At 53.2% G+C, this 18,842-nt stretch overlaps 3 protein-coding genes across 9 annotated transcripts; 1 reads left to right on the top strand and 2 right to left on the bottom strand.

Moving 5' to 3' along the window:
* Positions 1 to 1,489: 1,489 nt before the first annotated feature.
* On the bottom strand, positions 1,490 to 3,397 carry KBTBD13 (kelch repeat and BTB domain containing 13). Its single transcript, XM_065847568.2, has one exon. It carries the CDS (start codon positions 3,277 to 3,279, stop codon positions 1,897 to 1,899), a length of 1,383 nt encoding a protein of 460 aa, XP_065703640.1. The 5' UTR covers positions 3,280 to 3,397; the 3' UTR covers positions 1,490 to 1,896.
* Positions 3,398 to 4,860: 1,463 nt separating this feature from the next.
* Positions 4,861 to 9,924, top strand: RASL12 (RAS like family 12). 3 transcript variants are annotated; one of them, XM_071813970.1, is made up of 7 exons: positions 4,861 to 5,050; positions 5,816 to 5,944; positions 6,055 to 6,111; positions 7,258 to 7,331; positions 7,406 to 7,596; positions 8,657 to 8,725; positions 8,824 to 9,924. In XM_071813970.1, the coding sequence occupies exons 2-7, from the start codon at positions 5,836 to 5,838 to the stop codon at positions 9,218 to 9,220; spliced, it is 897 nt and encodes a 298-aa protein (XP_071670071.1). In that variant the 5' UTR covers positions 4,861 to 5,050; positions 5,816 to 5,835; the 3' UTR covers positions 9,221 to 9,924. The 3 variants fall into 3 exon arrangements, with proteins under 3 accessions (XP_071670071.1, XP_065703508.1, XP_065703506.2); XM_065847436.2 differs by lacking the exon at positions 8,657 to 8,725 and having other exon boundaries at positions 4,868 to 5,050; XM_065847434.2 differs by lacking the exon at positions 4,861 to 5,050 and having other exon boundaries at positions 5,492 to 5,944.
* A 260-nt stretch (positions 9,925 to 10,184) lies between these two features.
* Positions 10,185 to 17,607, bottom strand: SLC51B (SLC51 subunit beta). 5 transcript variants are annotated; one of them, XM_065847437.2, is made up of 6 exons: positions 17,473 to 17,607; positions 14,209 to 14,299; positions 13,062 to 13,436; positions 12,269 to 12,412; positions 11,491 to 11,581; positions 10,185 to 10,816 (listed from the first exon to the last, which is right to left on the bottom strand). In XM_065847437.2, exons 2-6 carry the CDS (start codon positions 14,246 to 14,248, stop codon positions 10,618 to 10,620), a joined length of 849 nt encoding a protein of 282 aa, XP_065703509.1. In that variant the 5' UTR covers positions 14,249 to 14,299; positions 17,473 to 17,607; the 3' UTR covers positions 10,185 to 10,617. The 5 variants fall into 5 exon arrangements, with proteins under 5 accessions (XP_065703509.1, XP_071670074.1, XP_071670072.1 ...); XM_071813973.1 differs by lacking the exon at positions 17,473 to 17,607 and adding an exon at positions 16,557 to 16,644; XM_071813971.1 differs by lacking the exon at positions 17,473 to 17,607 and adding an exon at positions 15,177 to 15,260.
* Between the last annotated feature and the right edge of the window lie 1,235 nt (positions 17,608 to 18,842).

Here is an 18,842-nt window from a genome sequence, read left to right as displayed (position 1 = left end):
CTGCCGAGACCTGCTTTTTCCTACACTTAAAAATCCTAAAACTTTTTGCATTTTGTCAACAAATATCTTCATAAACCCCCAAACTGTCAAAAAACCAGCATGTGAAGGTGGAGAGAGAGATTTCAGGGCCAGAGGGAAGGGGAGAACCTGCCAAGTGCAGCCATCCAGGGTTGGCCACAGAAGCCTGTCATAAATATTTTAGTAACAGAATTTGTTGAACTTTATTTTAATGGAGGGTTTAAGCTGTGTGTTCAACTTAAAATGGTTTTAAAGCAGTGTGCTGCCCTGTGCTGCTTTCAGTTCAGAGAAGACGGCACGAAATGTTAATTGGCTTCGTCTAGGAAGGGAACAAGGGTCTGACTTGATGGGTTTTCTGCTAACGATCCCCTGAAGATAGTGGCACTGCTCAGCTAATGTGGTGTCAAAGTCCCCTGGTGTCCCCTGTGCCACCACCAGGCCTCCACTGGATGAGGTCCCCATCGTGGGGGTGACAGCGGGATGGTGGCCTGGCCCAGTGGCACAGGGCAAACGGGGACAAGGCGCATCAAATGGCTTTTTGATCTGGCCATGGACGCAGGCTGGGGTTTTCTTGTTTGTTTTGGTTTGTGGTTGAGTTGTGTGGGTTTTTTTTTTCTCTCAAGTGCGGGAACTGTTTGGAAAACGCTGAGAACTTAGTGAGGATCAGTGGCAGAGGGATTTGAGGCATCTCAGCTGGTTTTCCCTTCTGCTCCAGCGTGGCTGGGACGGCATGGGCAGCCCAAATCCTGCCCCACAGATGGAAAACAGCACCTGGGTCTGGGTTTGCTCTGCCCTGGTCCCCACAGGGCTCCCAGCAGCGCCGTGGTCACAAACAGGAGCTCCACATTCTTCAGCCATCCCCAGAGCTGGTGTTGAGGGCCAAGAAACTTCACCAAGGCTGGTGGCATCTCACAAGAGCATCTCATCTGGTTACAGAGCTCTGCTGACAGAGACGACCTCTGCACGCCTGGCATCGCTACACAACGGTGCTGCTCTCTCCCTTCCATTTTTGCACCCTGTGCATTTCCAAGCTTTGCCATGTCCTCAAAAACCCTCTCTTGGCTCAAACGAGCCTCTGATGAACACAAGCACTTGCCACCCTGTTGGGTCTGGGCTGGGGCTTGGAGGCAAGCCTGGAGGAGAAGGTAGCAGGTGGGGAGACAGATGGTTCCCAGGTCCCAGAAAGCCCCCAGTGCATCCAGCACCTGAAGCCCAGGAGATGTTTTCCTTCACCCGCATCTTCCCTTCTCCTCCCAGGACCCCATGGTGGTCGTGACCTCCCTGGGGACTGCAGGGACGCGTGGGAACACGCTCCTATGTATGGCTCTGAAATGGAGCTGCAGCTGAAAAAGCATCCAGCCTTGACGTGGATCCCCTGTCAGGGGGTATTTTCCTTCTGAAAGAGAGGGGGAAAAAAAAACAAAACAAATCCAAGAGTAATAAAAATCACAGAGATTTTCTATAGCTTTCTTTTTAATTCCAGGATATAATAACAATTTTCCATTGGAGCAGAGAGGAGGTGGGAGGCAGAGGAAATATACCCCATGTTTGCGTCTCTTTGGTATCTGTGCTCTGCAGAAGCCACAAAGCTCTGTGTGTGGTGGGCTCACGAGCCCATGTCTGGTAGGACATCACACGGTGCAGGCAGGGACAGGCAGCAGCTGCCTGCATCCTTTGCAGGGTCTAGTGTCACCTCCAGGGTCCAACAGGACACGTCCCCAGACCTGGGCATGGCTCTGGGGAGGAGGAGAGGAGCCCAGAGGAGCAGTGGGTGCAGAGCCGAGGCCACACGCAAGGAGGACATCCCAACATGGGACGGGGACCACCTGTGTTGGTTGGACTGGATGATCTTGAGGGTCTCTTCCAACCAAAACGATTCTATGTCGCGACATCGTGGTCTCGCCTTGGCAGCCGCAGGAGGAAGGTCTGCAGGGAACCACTGCGCGGGAAACCTGCCCGCTCCTTCTTGAACCTCCAGGTCTCCTCCTCCACGGAGTAGAGGAGCGTCAGCATCTTGTTGACGGTGTAGACAGTGTCACCCCTGATGATGGCGGTGAAGAGGGCTCCTTTGCTGTTCACAAACTGCCCAGGCAGGGCCGTCCACTGCCGCGACGTCAGGTTGAAGCAGTCAATGACGCAACGCAAGAAGTCATCAGAGGGGCCGTTGCGCATGACGTAGAGGTTGTCACGGTGGGCCACCATGCAGTGCCCGTAGCTCTGGTGCCGCTTGAGCTCGGTGACAGGAAGCCACTCATCTCTCTGGGTCTCATACTCGTAGATGACGGTGGTGTCCAGGGGCTTCCACAAGCAAACAAAGATCTGTCCCATGGCTTGGGCACAGGGTGCAGCTGCGCTCGGCTGTGGCAAGTCAGACACAAACGTCCAGGTGCTGGAGGCCACGTCGTACCTCTCCACGGACTTCAGGGAGATCTTCTCGTACTCCCCGCCAATGGCGTAGAGATAACCCTCGTGGCCCACCAGCCTGACATCGTAGCGCAGCTGGTGAGGGCTGGGGAACTCACTCCAGGCGTTGGCATCAGCGTCGTAGCAGAAGCTGCTCTCCACCACCTGTTTGCTGGCCCCATAGACACCACCCACAATGTAGATCTTATTATCCATGGTTGCCATGCCGGCTAGGAACGTGCTGGCGCTCAGCGGCAAGCAGGAGAGGGTCCTCCACGTGTTGGTCTCCTCGTCCAGGTAGCAGATGGTCCTGGAGAGGTCCTCCAGGAACTCAAAGGTGGGTGTGTGGGCTCCCACTGCCACGAAGGTGCTGGGCAGGAGGGTCTCCACGTAGGCCAGAAGGTCAGCAGGCAAACAGTCCAGGTCCTCCTCCAGCTCGGCATAGCTGTCCCTGATGTAGAGTGCGGCACAGTGGAAGAGGTCCAGGAGCCCAAATATGGCGGCGGCTTGGTAGAGCAGGATGCAGTTGTCTGAGTTGATGGAGTGGATCAAGTACTTGGCCAAGGGTTTGACCTGCAGGAAGGCTGCGCACTCCACCGCCTGGAAGGTCTCCTCGCCGCTCAGGACGGGCCTCTCGCCCGCCAGCACCCGCAGCATGGCCAGGAACCCGGCGGCGCTCAGCTCCCCCAGCCCCAGCTCCTCCTGCGTGCTCTCCCGCATGCCCGAGCGGAACAGGGCGCGGAAATACTCACTGCTCTCCACCAGCAAGGTCTTCTCCACCCAGAAGGACTGCTCCTCCACCCAGATACACACCCGCTCTGGGGACCCTACTCGGGAGCCTTCCTCCTCTGGGGTCATCCTCTGTGGCTCGTGGGGTGGGGGACAGCCCCCAATGTTCCTTCGTGCCCCGGCGCAGCCCCCTCCGGCCTCCACCACCCCTTGGTGCCTTCACTGAGCTGCCTGGCGGCTGCCACGTTGCTGCCATGTCCTATAAATACCTCAGGCTAAAGATATCCCAGCATGTCATCGGGCCCTGCAGAGGCAGCCACCAGCGCAGCTGCCCACCCGAAACCCGGGCAGAGCCCCGGGGTCACCGGCCAGAGCAGGTCACAGCAGGGACCGTGGAGTTATCGAATCATTTTGTTTGGGAGAGGCCCTCAAGATCATTAAGTCCAACCATAACCCAACCCCTGGCACCGCCCCATGTCCCTGAGAACCTCATCTCTGTCTGTTCAACCCCTCCAGGGATGGTGACTCCACCACTGCCCTGGGCAGCCTGTTCCAATGCCCGACAGCCCTTTGGGGAAGAAATTGTTCCCCAAATCCAACCTCAACCTCCCCTGGTGCAACTTGAGGCCGTTTCCTCTGCTCCTGGTGCTTGTTCCTGGGAGCAGAGCCCGACCCCCCTGGCTCCAAGCTCCTTTCAGGCAGTTCAGAGATCAGAAGGTCTCCCCTCAGCTCCTGTTCTCCAGCTGAACCCCCCAGGTCCCTCAGCCGCTCCCATCACACTTGTGCTCCAGCCCCTTCCTCAGCTCCATTCCCTCTCTGAACTCGCTCCAGCACCTCAAGGGCTTTCATGTCGTGAGATGCCCAGTTCTATCATGGCTTACCCTGGGATGCCCCAGAGGTAACAGGTTTCGCACTCCCTGCCCTTCATTTGGGGATCCTGCATCAAGAAAAATGATGTGCAGCAAACCTTTTCCCTCTGAAAATGTCTCTTCCAGCCACAGGGCTCACCATGTTCCCCATAACGCCCAGCCGTGGGCAGAGACACCCCTCCAGAACTCATGGAGAAGCTGATGGTGACTAAAAGTGTTATTTGTAGCACTTTGCTCACTTCTGTGCTGCTCACAGGTTTTTCTGGCTAGAAATCCCATTTCCTCTGCACCATGGGGTTCCCTCCATCACCACCTGCAGCTGGTCTTTATTTTAAATGCCTGATATAAGCCAAGCAGCATAATGATTCATAATTTAATACACCTAGCCAAAGGTCTATTTTCTCCTCCCTCCCTACCCCCTCATCCCAGCAGCTGGGAGCTCCTGGGGCACCGTGTGATGACAAAGCCATTGCCCTGGGGTTGTGTTCCCCCCCAAAAAAATCTTATTTTAGGGGAGAAGGTGAAAGCTTTGCAGTTGTTTTGCTGTCATTGATCCTGATAGGTGTCCGACTTAAAATAGCACATTTAGGTGTGGTTGCTTTTAAGCACCCTTGATCTGTGTCCAAAGGGAGCTGGGGGGTCCTTTGGGGGGCTCTGTGTCCCACAGAGGAGCAATCCCCATCCCCTCCGTCCTCCTCATCCTCCCCATCCCTGGGGCTTGCAGGGACTTCCACACTCCCAGACTATTTTGGGAGGGTTTAAAAATATCCTTGCTGCACTAACGGGCAATAATCCCAGCAGCGCAGCCGCCCCATGTGGCCCGGAGGAGCCTTTGCCCCCCCAGCCCCGAGTCTGTCTCCCCCCTCAGCACCCCTGGGGGCCGGCCCAGGGGCTGGATCCTTCGGTCCTGGGCGCTGAGCCCCATCCCAAACGGCTGTGATTGCCATGACAACCCTGACTTCAGCCTCCGCCACCTCCTCGGGCTCCCAGCCCGCTGGGTGCTGGCTGATGGCTGGGTGCAGGCAGCGGCGGTGAGTGCTCCCCCTGCTCCCCTATCCCCACTCTGAATCGTGCCTTTTGGGGGGAAAAAGGGGTTTCCCCCGACCACTGCAAAACCTTTGCCTGCAGCAGAAGGTGTCTGTGCTTAAATGCATCCGAAGGTGCCGGGTGGGCAGGGGGGTGGCTGCGCTGCCCACGGGAGGTGCGATGAGTGCGCCGGCCTCAGCAGGGGCAGTGGGACCGGGGTTTGCTCGCGGGGGGCTCAGCGAGGGGCTGGGACACGGCAAGGCGGTCGCCGAGCACAGGTATGGGGGGTTTTGAGGCTGGGGGTCCCTGGGATTTCAGGGGGCCAGTGTGTGCTGTGTTGGGGGCACCGTCCTCAGGGTGGGCAGTGTGTCCTGCACGGCACGGCAGCTTTCCTTACAAGGAGTCTGGCCAGGAACTGAGCAGGGGGGAGTCACGCTCACCCCCGCCTGCTTCATCCATCGGCAGCCACGGGGGCCTGGGGGCCTCAGCAAGGTCCGTGTCCCCTCTGTCAAGGGGTTTTGAGGTGGGAGGTTGCGTTTCTCTTATCTTTCTGGGATGTGGAGGGATGGGGGGTTCCCTGTTTTTGCTTTGGGGAGGTGCTGGCCTGAGGGGTGTATCCTTGCTGATGTGGGATGGTGATGGAGAACATGTCCCCCCTTCCCAGAAGCCGGGGGACCCTGTGAGCTGGGTGACAAGAAGGTGTCCATGTCCCCACTCAGGCAGCAAGAGAGGCCCAATCCGGCATGACAACCTCCCTATGTCCCCCCCAGTCTCTCCCGTAGGACAGAGGATGTCCTCGATGTTCGGCAAACCCCGAGCCGGCGGCGAGCGGCCCCCGCAGACCCCCCTCGCCGAGTGCAACGTGGCCATCCTGGGGTGCCAGGGGGCCGGAAAGTCAGGTGAGACGGGTCACTTGCCACCATGGGGGTGGCAGGGGAATGGGGGGTGGTGCTGGGGGCTTGTGCTGGGGGGCGACACTCACCTCACCCGCCTCTTTCACCTCTCACAGCCCTGACTGTGAAGTTTCTAACCAAGAGGTTCATAAGCGAATATGATCCCAACTTGGGTAAGATGCTTTTTCCACATTTTTTTCCCCCGAATTCACCCCCATGAGCTCCCATGGAGCATCCTTCCCATCGTCCGCGTTTCCCACGAATATGGCATTTAAGCAGAAAAAAAACCAACACTCCAAATTACATGAAAAACAACGGAAGGGCTGGATTTGACCCAAGCCGCCTGTAAAAACAGAGGCGAAAGCAGTGCTCTCCCCGTGGGCATGTCCCATGGGGGAATGTCAGCTCCTCGCATCGCCCCAAAGAACCTGAATGCTGAATTTTTGGGGGTTCCTTGGGGAGCATCTCATGCCTCCTGCTGGCTCTCGGGGTGTCGGGCTGTGGGAGCGAGTGGGGGTTGCAGAGCCCTGGGTCTGCGCTTTGCAATAAGCGGTTCTGGGCATTTTTTTTCCACTGGTTTGAGTAATTAATAACTGTTTTCCTAGGCCCGGCTCCAGGGCACGGGGAGGGATCATAAATGATTTATCGGGGACATTAGGGAGATATGGACCTTGTCCAGAAACCGACTTTGGCCCCTCTTAACTCAACAGCTCTTAGGAAAGAAGGATAAATCCTTTCCTCCTCCAATCTTTTCTGGGAATGTTTTTTCATCTTCCCTCGTCAAAACCTTTCCGAAACACATCTGTTAGGGCTCGCTGAGAGAAAGAACCTTTCTGCCAGGGGAATGGCTCCTTCCCAAAGCAGAGGGTGCTCCTTTTGCCTGATTGATTAGGAAACAGCCCCAGTGTCGAGCCCCCACTCACTTTATCTCACTGGATCATGGCACTGAGATAACCGCTTGGGGCGGTTCAGGAGATAAGTGGTGGATGCCCCATCCCTGGAGACATCCCAGGCCAGGCTGGATGGGACTCTGAGCAACCTGAGCTGGTGAAGATGTCCCTGCTCATGGCAGGGGTGGCACTGGGGGAGTGTGGAAGGTCCCTTCAACCCAAACTATTCTGTGATTCTATGAAATAACTGCTGCCAGCCAGGCTTGCCCACCCCCAGCCCCCCAAAGTAACATTGTGTCAGGAATGAGCGAGGTGGAGGATGCTCATCATCATGGATGAGATTTTTCCACGGTGTCCCATGCCTTCAGCTTGGCTTTGGAGAAGCTGGGACACCTCAGCCCATCCTCCCAACCACCCTTCTCCTTGCAGAGGACACCTACGCCTCGGAGGAGCTGGTGGACCAGCAGCCCGTCCTGCTGAAGGTGATGGACACTGCTGACCAGGTGAGGCACCAGGGACACCAAACACCTGGTGTGATGTGGCTGGACCGGGGCTCAGCTGCTCCTCTCGTTCCCAGGACGGCCCCGGGAACTGCGAGCGGTACCTGCACTGGGCCAGTGCCTTCCTCGTTGTCTACAGCATCGACAATCGGGAAAGTTTCGAGGGCTGTCAGCGCTACCTGGAGATCCTTGCCCAGCACATGAGGGGCTGCCAGTGCCGCAGCCCCGTGCTGCTGCTGGGCAACAAGCTGGACATGGAGCAGTACAGGTACCGGGTGTGGGGCCAGAGCTCACAGATCACCCCCCATCCCTCCAGCTGGGATACAAAACGTAAATGTCATTTTCTTTTTGCAGTTACTAGAGTTCAGAGAAGGGAACGGAGCTGGGGAAGGGGCTGGGGCAGAAGTGTGATGGGAGCAGCTGAGGGACCTGGGGGGTTCAGCCTGGAGAACAGGAGCTGAGGGGAGACCTTCTGATCTCTGAACTGCCTGAAAGGAGCTTGGAGCCAGGGGGGGTCGGGCTCTGCTCCCCAGGAACAAGCGCCAGGACCAGAGCAAACGGCCTCAAGTTGCGCCAGGGGAGGTTGAGGTTGGATTTGGAGAACAATTTCTTCCCCAAAGGGCTGTCGGGCATTGGAACAGGCTGCCCAGGGCAGTGGTGGAGTCACCATCCCTGGAGGGGTTGAACAGACACGGAGATGAGGTTCTCAGGGACGTGAGGCAGTGCCAGGAGTGGGGTAACAGTTGGACTCAGTGACCTTGAGGTTCTCTTCCAACCAAAATGATTCTGTGACTGTTTTTCCACTCCTGTCAGTATTCACCACGTCCACCCACACCTCCGAGGTTCCTGCTCTCCTGCCCAGGGGTTGATGTGTTTGTTTTCAGCCCATTGGTATTTTCAGTGGGATGTTTTTTGGTTGCATATTAAGGCAGTGTCACCATCCTCGGGCAGGGCTTGAGCTGACTCCAGCTCCCTACTCCCCCCTGAATGCACCTTGTCCCTGCAGCCCTGTCACCCCCTGTCCCTGCTGCCAGGACTCAATGTCCCTGATGTGTTTTGCTGGCCTTTTGTGCCACTCTAGGGCTGTACTGAGTGTTGGTACCAGGGGTCCTTGAGTCAGGTGTGTTGCTGAGCCCGCCTTGCTCCCAGCACGGAACCTTCCCCCTCCCTATGAAAGGACCTGCCCCACCTCCTCCCCACATGATGCCATGGCATCCAGCCCCCCACGTCCCCGGCACACATCCCCAGCACAGGACGTTGCACAATTCCCCAGGGATTTGCGCAGCTCATTGCTCTGGGATTTCCAAAAAGGCAAAAAACTCTTTCAGAGCTGTGTCCCCTGCTTGTCCAAGGAGGAAGGACAAGTGGATGTTGCCCTGGTGCTCACCAGCATGCAGGTGTGGGACCATTGCTCCTTCCTGCACCCCTCACTCCCCTTTTCAGGTGGTTGCAGCACCCCAAGGGATGCAGCACCCATCCCCCCCACTCTCTCCAGGCAGGTGCCTGCAGCCGAAGGGATGTCCCTGGCGAGGAGGTTCGGGTGCCTTTTCTACGAGGTGTCTGCATGCCAGGACTTCGTGGGGGTCCAGCACGTGTTCCATGAAGCGGTGCGGGAGGTGCGGCGGCAGGCGGAGGGCAGCCAGCCCATCCGGCCGCTCTTCATCACCGAGGAGCGTCCCTGCCCACTGGTGGCCACACCAGTGGCCACGCCCGTGGCCCTGCCTGCCCGCCACGGGCTGGCCAGCTGCACCTTCAACACCCTCTCCACCGTCAACTACAAGGAGATTCCCTCAGTGGCCCAGGCCAAGCTGGTCACCGTCAAGTCCTCGCGGGCTCAGAGCAAGAGGAAAGCTCCCACGCTCACCTTGCTGAAAGGCTTCAAGATATTTTAGGACGCGTCCCTGTGAGGTGTGGAGGGGGTGATGAGAGACCCCTGTCCCCCTGCGAGGGCTGAGACCAGCCGTGACAGACCCATGGGCACCACAGCAGCTGCTGCAGGATGGTGGTCCCTGTCTCTGCAACAATTTTGGGAGCAGATGGGGTGCTCAGAGTCTGAAATCAGCTGTGGCATCACTCTGCTTGCCCCTGCCCTGGCTCTAGTCCCCCTTGGCTGAGCTGTTTGTGCCCTGTCCTGCCACCGGCACTGGGGACCAGTGTGGCTTTCCGTGCAGATCCTGGCAGCTCCCGGAGTCGCGGGCATGGCCAGGAGGGCAAGGGTTGTCCCCAGGGCCACCCACCCAGCCTGGGCGCCTGGCACACAGCGATGTGAGCCCAGGAAGAGGGAATTAATTAATCATTAATCAAGCACAGAGGCACCCGTCTCATTCATCTGACGGGTCCCCTGACCGAGCAATAAGTAGAAGGAATTTTTTTTTTTATTAATCCGAAAGAGAAAGGTGCAGATATTGTTTAATCAGACTAAAGGCCTCAGGTGTCCTGAAACTGATTCCCACACATTGAAATCAATCATACCAAAATAGCTGGCTTTTTTAATCACACTATAATGTTCCTTTTCAAAGGCTTTGCAAGGAGAGATGCTTCACTGAAGACACACTCTGAAAAGCCTTTATTTAAAAGACTGACATATTTCTGAAAATGTCTTAAATTATTTTATGGCTTCTACGTGCGCCTGATGAAGGGTGTGAAGCGAACCCTAAGGCAGACCAGGCTTCCACTGTGCCCAAGCCAGGGCCAAGGGCTGCGCATTTGGTTTTATTTGCTTTATTGGGTTAAAAGTTCTGCTTCTCGCCAGAGTTGCAGCTATTCTGCAGAGTAAAATATCCACATGTATATTTGTACATATATACATATATATATATGACCTTACGGATAGAGAGAGAAATTCAAAATAGGGGATTTCAATCAACCACTTTGGGAAGTATTTTAATAAAGGTGATTTCTGAAAACAACAAAAGTGTCTCCGCTTCACTGTGGCTGTTTTCCTGGTGGGAGGGACGGCGCGTTCCCTGGCTGACCAAAGGAAAGGTGTCCCCCCATCACACCTCTCATCTCAGCTCAATTCCCACCCATTTGTGGAATCCGAGGGAGAGGGAGAAGCTGGGGTGGGAGAGAAGTATGGAACTGCCAGGAGCAGTGGGTGAAGATCAGGAGCTGGAACAGGTCAGGCATGGGTTTGCCTTGAGCCCAGAGCCGCTGCTGCTGGTACGGCTCTGCTGCTTTCGTTTTCTCTCTTTCTCCAGGCTAAACTGCATTTTTAAACTTCCATCACTATGACTTCAGACATTCTAATATGTTCCACAGGGCCTGAATGGTTTGACATCAGCTGCTGTTATATGGCATCCTCGGATGTCTCAGTGTACAGAGACGTGACGGTCCCGTCCTTCCACTGGACCATCACATCTCCTGATTTCTGATCTGAGGGCTCCGGTTTCTGCGGTTTGGCTGGGCTGTATTCCTGTACAGGCATCAGGGCTTGCTTGGCATCCAGCTCTGCTTGCTGGGGGCTTTGGCTGTGGATTTTCCTTTTCCTGCAGGGAAGGAATGAAAAGGAGACGCAGAGTGAAGCAGAGAGAGCAGCCCGCATCTGGGGCAGGTGTGGACGCCGGTGACGGTTACATCCATCTATTCCCCTCTCAGCCCCCAGAACAAACCCTGCCAGCTGCACCGTATCATGGAAGTGGTCTAAGTGCCTGAGTACACACAGCCGCGGGGTTTATGCTTGGAGAACATTGCCCAGCACGCGGCAATAACACCCAGAAAGCCATTGTTGAAGTGAGAGCACGGCAGACTTATAACATTAGCTCGTCTTCTCTCATTTTAAGCTGAAAGCTCTGACCCAGGCGTAAGTTTTCTTGCTGTAGAAGACAGTGAGTTGCTCCTCAGCTGCATGGCTCTTGTGCGGCGGCACGGCCAATGCCTGACAGCCCTTTGGGGAAGAAATTGTTTGCAAGAACCAATCTAAACCTCCCCTGGTGCAACCTGAAGCTGTTTCCTCTCATTCTATTGCTTGTTACATGGGAGAAGAGACCAACACTTTCCATGCTACAACCTTCTTTCAGAGTTTGTCTTTGCTTTTCTCCCCATCACTCAGTGTTTGCTCCTTCCCCAAGTCTCAGCTGTCCTGCCCAACCCACGTGTCTGCCTGGGGAGGGTGTCTGCACACCACCACACACCAAAAGGCCCCCAAATTTCCCTGACTCACCTGTTTCGCATAACGTTAATGGTCAGGAGGAGAAGACCCAAAATCATGGCCACAAAGGAAAGCGCAAGGATGGAGTAATTCCACGTTGATGCTGGGGGAGAGCAGAGCAGCAGCGTTAGCAGTGTGACCCGCAGAGACCCCCAAGCTCAGGGTGTCACAGCCTGGCTGCAGGATGAGGGTAGAAGTGCTGGTGTGTAGCTCAGCACCCCAAGCACCCAGGTCATATTTTTGGGGATAACCTCAGGCTCTGTATCACTCACAGTGACCATATCTGCCACACAGGGCTTTTCAACCTTGCCTGAAACCAAGAGCTGCAGTGTCCCACCATGGGCACCACTGGAAGAGCCTCTCCGCTCTGCAGCCTCTGGCCGCTGCTGCACTCAGGCAGATTTTGCTCTCAAACACCAGCTGGGGTGTGCAGCAGAGATGGCAGCGGATGCTCCGTCCTTGGTTTTTGTGGCTTTGAAGTTGATCCCTGGGGCACTGACCTGGTCAGATTGATCTGCTCCCTCTACCCTGCCAAAATCAGCGGTTATCCCAGACCTTTGCTCTCTTGCCAGGTTGTGCCTGGAAAGAGGCTGAACCCGCTCTGGGAGGAGACACTATCTCAGCAAAGCCTCATGCTCATCTTCACCCATCACCTGCTGCTTCTGGAGGTGAGACCGCAGGGTAAATCACCTCCTCAGGTAATTCCCTCAGGCATCTCTGTTAACGTTAACAGCCAAGGACTGCGTATCTCTACTTCAACTCTGAAGCCAGGAATGTCAATGGGACTTACGGTCTTCTGTGCGGAAGAACCAGAGCAGCTGCTCCAGCTCTCCTTGATCGATGCCCAGCACAAGGGTTGCATTGCCTGCTGTGTGGTCATACACATGTGTGCTGGCAAGGGCAGCAAAGAAGTACCTGTCGTACTCTGTCTTGGCTGTGGAGGAAAACAGCAGGAATCATAGAAGCACAGAATCATTTTGGTTGGAAAAGACCCTCAAGATCATAGAGTCCAACCGTTAACCCACCCCTGGCACTACCCCATGTCCCTGAGAACCTCATCTCCACATCTGTTCAACCCCTCCAGGAATGGTGACTTCACCACTGCCCTGGGCAGCCTGTTCCAATGCCCAACAGCCCTTTGGGGAAGAAGTTGTTCCCAAGATCCAACCTCAACCTCCGCTGGTGCAACTTGAGGCCATTTCCTCTCATCCTGTTGCTTGTTCCTTGGCAGCAGAGCCTGATCCCCCTGGCCCCAACCTCCCTTCAGGCAATTGTGGAGAGTGAGAAGGTGTCCCCTCAGAAAATTGAAACAGTTGTTCTGCACTGCTTCTGGCTAGAAATGGCCTTGCCCTTAGCTCCCAGTTTGCCCAGCATGTCTCTCCAGGCAGGCAGAACACAGCTGTGAGGGAACAGCCTTATCTCATGCACTGAGAAGTGGAGAGCGTTTCTGGCTTCCACTTCCAGACGCCAGGGCTAGAAAGACCCCAGGATGCTGCCTGTGCCTCTCGGCATTCCCCAGCAGCATGTGTGTGTATGTGTGTGTGTGTGTATGTACCACCGGTTCCCATGTGTGCAGCACTCACCTGCTTTCCCCTCACACACGCTCCTGTCTGCAGCATCCTGCCACTGGGCCTTGAGGCTTCTCACATTACCAATAGCGACTTCTTTTCTGTTGGCCACCAGGTAGCCCTGGCTGCTGCCCAGAGGAGAGAGCAGCGAATCTGAGCAGTTCCAGCTTGTGTAGATGGTGCCACCACAGAGAATTGTCTGCACTCTGTCAGCCTCCAGCACAGCGAGGCAGCTCTGCGTGCCGTGATTCATCAAAGAATCGCCTTGCCAAGACCAGTCCTGGAAATCTGACTCTGGATTACAGTCCTCCAGTGATAAACTCTCATTTGTTGGGCTGGCTTGTAAACACAGCTTGAATTTAGCATTTTTCATCAGAAAAGCGTCAGTGTCTGCAAAGAAACAGCATTACGAGTGTGGCCATCCCCTGAGCACTGGACGTATACACACACGGAGTGTAGATAAGGATGACACCCAGTTCTGGAACTGGGAAATCTGCATGGGGCAAAAGGCGTTCAAGAGGCAAACTGCCTCTGGTCAGGCTTCTCCTCATTGCTAGTTTCTGCTTTCCCTCTGGGAACAGACACCTGGATGTCCTGCTCCAGCTAGGTGAACCAGGAGCAGTTTCCAGTGTCTCTTTTTCTGCGGAACCAGAGGTTTGGGGCTCAGGTCTTTCCAGTTTGGCTGCCTAGCCTTCAAGTGTCTGCTGGAACATCCTTCTGCATAGCAGAGATGCAGAAAGACCAAACAGATGTTGATATTGGGGAAAAAAATCAAATCTCCACACGTCAAGTGTCTTTCTGGGTGTTTAAGAGTTTGCAACAGTGCTGTGGGTACAACTTCCCTCACAGTTGAGTCAGGCTGCTGCTGGCGTGTACTGAGGAAAACGGGCCCATGGAGAGGAAGAAACCATACTGCCAGAAAATTCAGGTATTTAAAGTATGCCTTTGCCATAATGCTACCTGTATGTGTCTGCCCTCAGCCAGTGAGGTGTCAATAAGATCACACAACAATGCTGGAGACATCCACCTCCCGTGAACCTGCCCTGCAGACAACATCTTGTGTCAAACCCACTGTGCCTGGTGTGGGCGAGAGCCCGTGAAGAGGCGCAGTCACGTGTGACCTACTCCACCCACGCTACTATCCTCTCAGCCAAGACTCTACCTTGCAGCAGGAAAAATGGGATTATCCACAAGAACTTCATGTTTGCACGTGCAGCTGGGATGGATCACAGAGTTCTTCAGTGCCTGGATGCCTGGGAAAGAGAGAGAGAGGTGAGAGGTGAGGGGCAACCTCGCAGTGTCCTCTGCGAGCTCCCACTGCACGGTGCCACTGGTTTTATCAGGGGGAGCCCTGAAGTTATACAAGCTGTTACTCAGAGGGACTGGAGAGAGCAGGCCAGCATGTTTCCCTGGTGTCTACAGCAGGACACAAAAGCAAAGGCAGAAGTTACGATCTTTGGAACGACCCTGTGCTCACACCGATTCCCTTCCCTGCTCCAGCTCTACATTCAGAGAGGGGACCTGATGTCCCCCTTCGGCAGTGGCTGCTGTTTTCTTCTGTCACCATCAGGGTGACAGCAGAGTGGGCCTGGTACAGGGTCTGCTCCCTGGGGTTGAAGCCCTTGCCTTGGTGACCAGGTGCTGCTGAGCACCAGCCCCTCCTCAACCAACCTCGCTGCTCCCCTGCCAGGATCCTCAGAGAATTCCGATTTTGTGGACAGTGATTCTCTGCTGCCAGGCCACGAATGGCAGGATATGGGTGTGCAGATGAGGAAGTGGAGGGCTCAGCTCCAAGAGGAGGAAAAGACAGTTTGCCATGGAGGCAAAGGTATCTCCCATCCCTCAGGGAAGCAGAAAGCTCCTCCTTGACCTTTAGTCCCTCATTTGTCAGTGGCATCAATCCAGCTTTTATGGCTGCTTAGCCAACTCGATTCTCCAGCTTCTGCTCACTGGCCTCATCTGATCCGTCCCTCACTCGCAGGTGAGTGACACCACAGCACCCATGTGTCCCTCAGACACGATGGCACCACACGTCACTAACTATTACACAAAGATTTAGACTTATACAACTGATACTCTTAATTTTTACCTGCCTTTGCAGCGTGGCCTGGCCCTGTCTGAAACTGTTACCTGGAAATCGCTCACAAGCACGTTCCACCGTGCCAGGCATGTCAACAACGCCGCTGACTCCTCGGGGAAGCATTTGTGCTATCGGTTATAGACCTAATGATTGTTACTATTTCCCCCCCCTTTCTCAATGTCTTCACAATTCAAAGTTCACATTTTATAGCCAACCAGGCATGCAGGCTTGCTCCCCGCTGCCAGAAATCCACCCATCAGCAATTCTTTGATGACAGAACTCTGAAATACATGGTCCACTTTGATTCTGCGTTTCAGAAAATAAAAGTAAAGCTGCTCCCTGCAGCTACATATGGCAATTACCTTAACGTCCAGGTAAGCTTCAGCTTATCCACATGGATCATTCCTCACAAAGGAGGAAATAAAGTCTTGGTGCCAATGAAATAAAGTTACAAGTCTGCTACACCCTAATAAGAAGTGCTCTTTGAATGTGTTAAATCTTGCTGTGCGAGGCTTCTGTCTAATCATTTTCTCGAAGAGGAATATTTGACGTGCATGTTGCTGATTTTCTCCTAAGGTGTTTCATAACTTGTGGGCCACCTCCTGGTGTCCACACTAAAGCCACCACGCACAGCGGGGATGTTAGAAAGCTGCTAGAAGTACCTTGCTACTTCATACAGCCTTCAGCATCCACAAATCTCCCCCACATCCTGGAGGCTGGAACTTCTCAGGTATGACACAGTAGCAGAATGGGTATTTATCTTGTGTTAACAGGAAATTTAGGTAAAAACTTTTAAGGGAAACTGCCATTATTTTAAAGATTTTTTACATCTACATCAAACTCACCAAAACTGCACCACCAGTTTTCCCAGTAAGGAACCAGTGAGTCCCACAATTGGGCCGGACACTTTCTGGAGAGTTTGGATCTTCCAACCTGCACTTTTAATGTCGTCTCCTGCAGCTTCCCTGACTCTTCCCCGCTGCCCATGTCCTGGTGCAGGTGACACTGCTCCACCAAATGTGCCGAGAGAACACGGGTGTTCTCTTCTCCGTTGCTCTCAGGATGCTGTTGGATGGGGATGAGGCCTTAAATCTGAACCTTAGCCAACTCTAAGCTGTGGACTTTGGTCTCCCAGCCCTCCGAAGACACCCAAGATCCTTCTGAGGTCGCTTCCCAGCTTGGTTACAACGTGGGAAGCTCAAATAAGAGAAAGTTCATGCATTTTATGCTTGTATGGAAGGCGGTACAAGGAACAAAGAAGCCCGCACTTCTCAAGGAAACATTTTATCCATCTTATTTTGAGTTTATATTTATACCTGAACAATTTTGTAATGTCTTTTTTATTTTATTTTTTTTTCAAACGGGATTTTCACATCAAAAGCTGTGAAATTTATATCCTGTGCATAATTCAGGAACAAAGAGTCACTTACCAGTGCTATCCCAAATCCTGTTGCTCGAAACAGGATCTGTGGACTTTGGTGGCATTCTATGAAATCTCAAGAAAGTGCAGAAAAATAGCAAGTGCCTGCTTTTTGCTCGACATATTGATCCCAGCATTTAAATGGTAAAATCCTTCCTCATGATGGAGGTCTCTGGAGATATGAGACCCACCATGGGCACAAGGCAGAGCTGAGCGTCAATGCACTTGAGGTCTGGAGATACTATATTGATATAAGTAAAGACGGGGAAAAAAAAGAACCTCTGGAAAGACCATCAAACCCAGCTGCTGTTAAGATGATAAAGTCCCTCTGGACACTCTTCTCGCCGTATAATACAGAGCAATGCACTTACAATGTCCCAGTCTTTGTAAAATAGACTCATCATTCAGTCTCTCTCTCTGGTGGTTATCTTATCTTAACTGATTGTGTTAAAATGCATCAGTTATTCTAAATATATTATAAAAGTGGGATGCCCTGTCTTTGGGATTCATACAGGGTATACAATGGCACATCATGGAGATACAAACAGATGGGTTAGTTTATAAAGGTACATTAAGGACTAAGTTCAATTAAGGGACACGAGAAAAATGTTTAATATTTAAAATACTAACGCAAGAAGGCAGTCTGTACTCTTTTTTAATCCTTGTAAAGTCAAAAGTTAAAGAGCAAAACTGAGTTATATGAAATATTTTCCTTTGACTTCTTCAGACTCTTTAAATGCAGGGGTTATCCCAACCTGCTTCTCCCTTGTCATTCCATCTCTCCTTAAACAAGTTCCTTCACTTAAAATTTCTAAGGATCCAAGCTTTCTAACTGAAATAAACAAATAAGCCTTTCTTTACAGATAGCTATAAATTAACCCAGCAGTTAGCGCAGCAGGAATGCCCGTTAACCTCCGCTAACTCACCAGAAACACGCTGTTCCCAGCAGAGACGAAGCTACATTGCTTCTTTAAGCCCTGCTGTCTGAAGACGTCTCCTCCGGGCACCCGCCAGTGTCTTACTACTGCCTTACTACGGCAAGAAGGCTGCCTGTCCTCCTCCTCTCATGTGCCACAAGCTGTGATTCATTCTACCCCTGAGTCATGGGTGAAGGCCAGTCCAACAGGTGAGGTTCACTCCAGCCCCTGAAAAAAAACCCACACACCTCTTTAGTGGGTCCATTTTACAGTGCGAGGTGAACGACCTTTTCCCAAAGAGTGAACCAGAGGAACTTCCAGCTTATTTGCTCAAGCTATTAGCATTATCAGTATTAAAAGAGCACGCCAAGGAGAATGACACTCAGTAATAATTTACCCTGGGGTTAAAATAAACTATAATGTTCACTCTGCCTGGCTCAGCCATCACAGCATAAAGAATGTCCTGATAAAGCAGATAAGCAGCTACTAGCCCTTTTTATTGCTCATTTTTTTATAGTGATTGGTCATTCTAAGGCTCTTATAGCATCTTACAAGAGCAACTGATTTTGCAGACAAAGCACCCACCAGAGATTTTGCCATCCCTGTTTCACAGGTACCGGTGACACCTGGCTAAGCCAACAAACTGCTAAGGGGTTTTGTGGTGACATGAGGCTGCTGTGCTGGGGTTTTTTTGTGCCAGACACATTTGGAAAGGAGGATTCCTCTTCCCTGAACTACCTGATCCATGGATGGAGCTGCACAGTGTCAATCAAGCCAGATACCTTGCCATGATGGGCTCAGAGCACACAGCTAGTGCTGGTTCGCTTGAACTTCATGGGAGATGGGCACAGTCTCCATGTGTTTGTCCTGTTCTCAGTATTTTCCAGCTTGAAATGAAGCCATACAGGTTGAAACGAAGGGCTACAGTGACAGGCCAACGAGCTGCCTCACAGGCTATATCACCAAATCCTCTGTCTCGCTGTTCCTGAGAAAGGCACAAAGAAAATGCCCAGCACATGTTGTGCATTCTCTGAGTAGAGGGATGGAGACATTAACCATGGTGAAGAGGCGGCTGGAACACGAAGAGAGCGACTGCAAAGTCCCAGAAGGTCTCTTTTCATCCCAAGTTCCTATGTAGCCTGATTTACGTATCTATATTTTAATTAAAAAATTAATAAATCCCCAACTGCTGTGCGGAAGCTGGATGTGATGGTTTAACTTACATTCCTCTCATCTGAAGCCTCTGAAAGCAGGTAGAGAAACCTGATGAGAGGAGACGTTGTGCCTGCAGCCCCTGGGAAGTCACAGGTGGCTCCTCAGCAGCCGTCTGGATTTGCAGAAGGGGTTCTTGAGAGCTCCTCTTGCACCAGAGACCCCCC

Source organism: Patagioenas fasciata, chromosome 12 (assembly GCF_037038585.1).
Source record: "Patagioenas fasciata isolate bPatFas1 chromosome 12, bPatFas1.hap1, whole genome shotgun sequence".
Lineage (NCBI taxonomy): Eukaryota > Metazoa > Chordata > Aves > Columbiformes > Columbidae > Patagioenas > Patagioenas fasciata.
Note: the sequence above shows the minus strand (reverse complement) of the source record. Positions and strands in the feature narration are given on the sequence as shown.

What these genes read in the sequence shown, in the direction of transcription:
- RASL12 (XM_065847434.2), top strand. Translation starts at nt 5,611, where the DNA reads ATGGGGGGTTCCCTGTTTTTGCTTTGGGGAGGTGCTGGCCTGAGGGGT. An exon ending in CTGGACATGGAGCAGTACAG is followed by an intron (nt 7,597 to 8,656) that starts GTACCGGGTGTG and finishes AAACTCTTTCAG; the next exon opens with AGCTGTGTCCCCTGCTTGTC. An exon ending in TGGTGCTCACCAGCATGCAG is followed by an intron (nt 8,726 to 8,823) that starts GTGTGGGACCAT and finishes CACTCTCTCCAG; the next exon opens with GCAGGTGCCTGCAGCCGAAG.
- KBTBD13 (XM_065847568.2), bottom strand. Translation starts at nt 3,279, where the DNA reads ATGACCCCAGAGGAGGAAGGCTCCCGAGTAGGGTCCCCAGAGCGGGTG.
- SLC51B (XM_065847437.2), bottom strand. Translation starts at nt 14,248, where the DNA reads ATGAAGTTCTTGTGGATAATCCCATTTTTCCTGCTGCAAG. An exon ending in CGTGTGTGAGGGGAAAGCAG is followed by an intron (nt 12,413 to 13,061) that starts GTGAGTGCTGCA and finishes TTTCCTCCACAG; the next exon opens with CCAAGACAGAGTACGACAGG. An exon ending in ATTAACGTTATGCGAAACAG is followed by an intron (nt 10,817 to 11,490) that starts GTGAGTCAGGGA and finishes CCTTCCCTGCAG; the next exon opens with GAAAAGGAAAATCCACAGCC.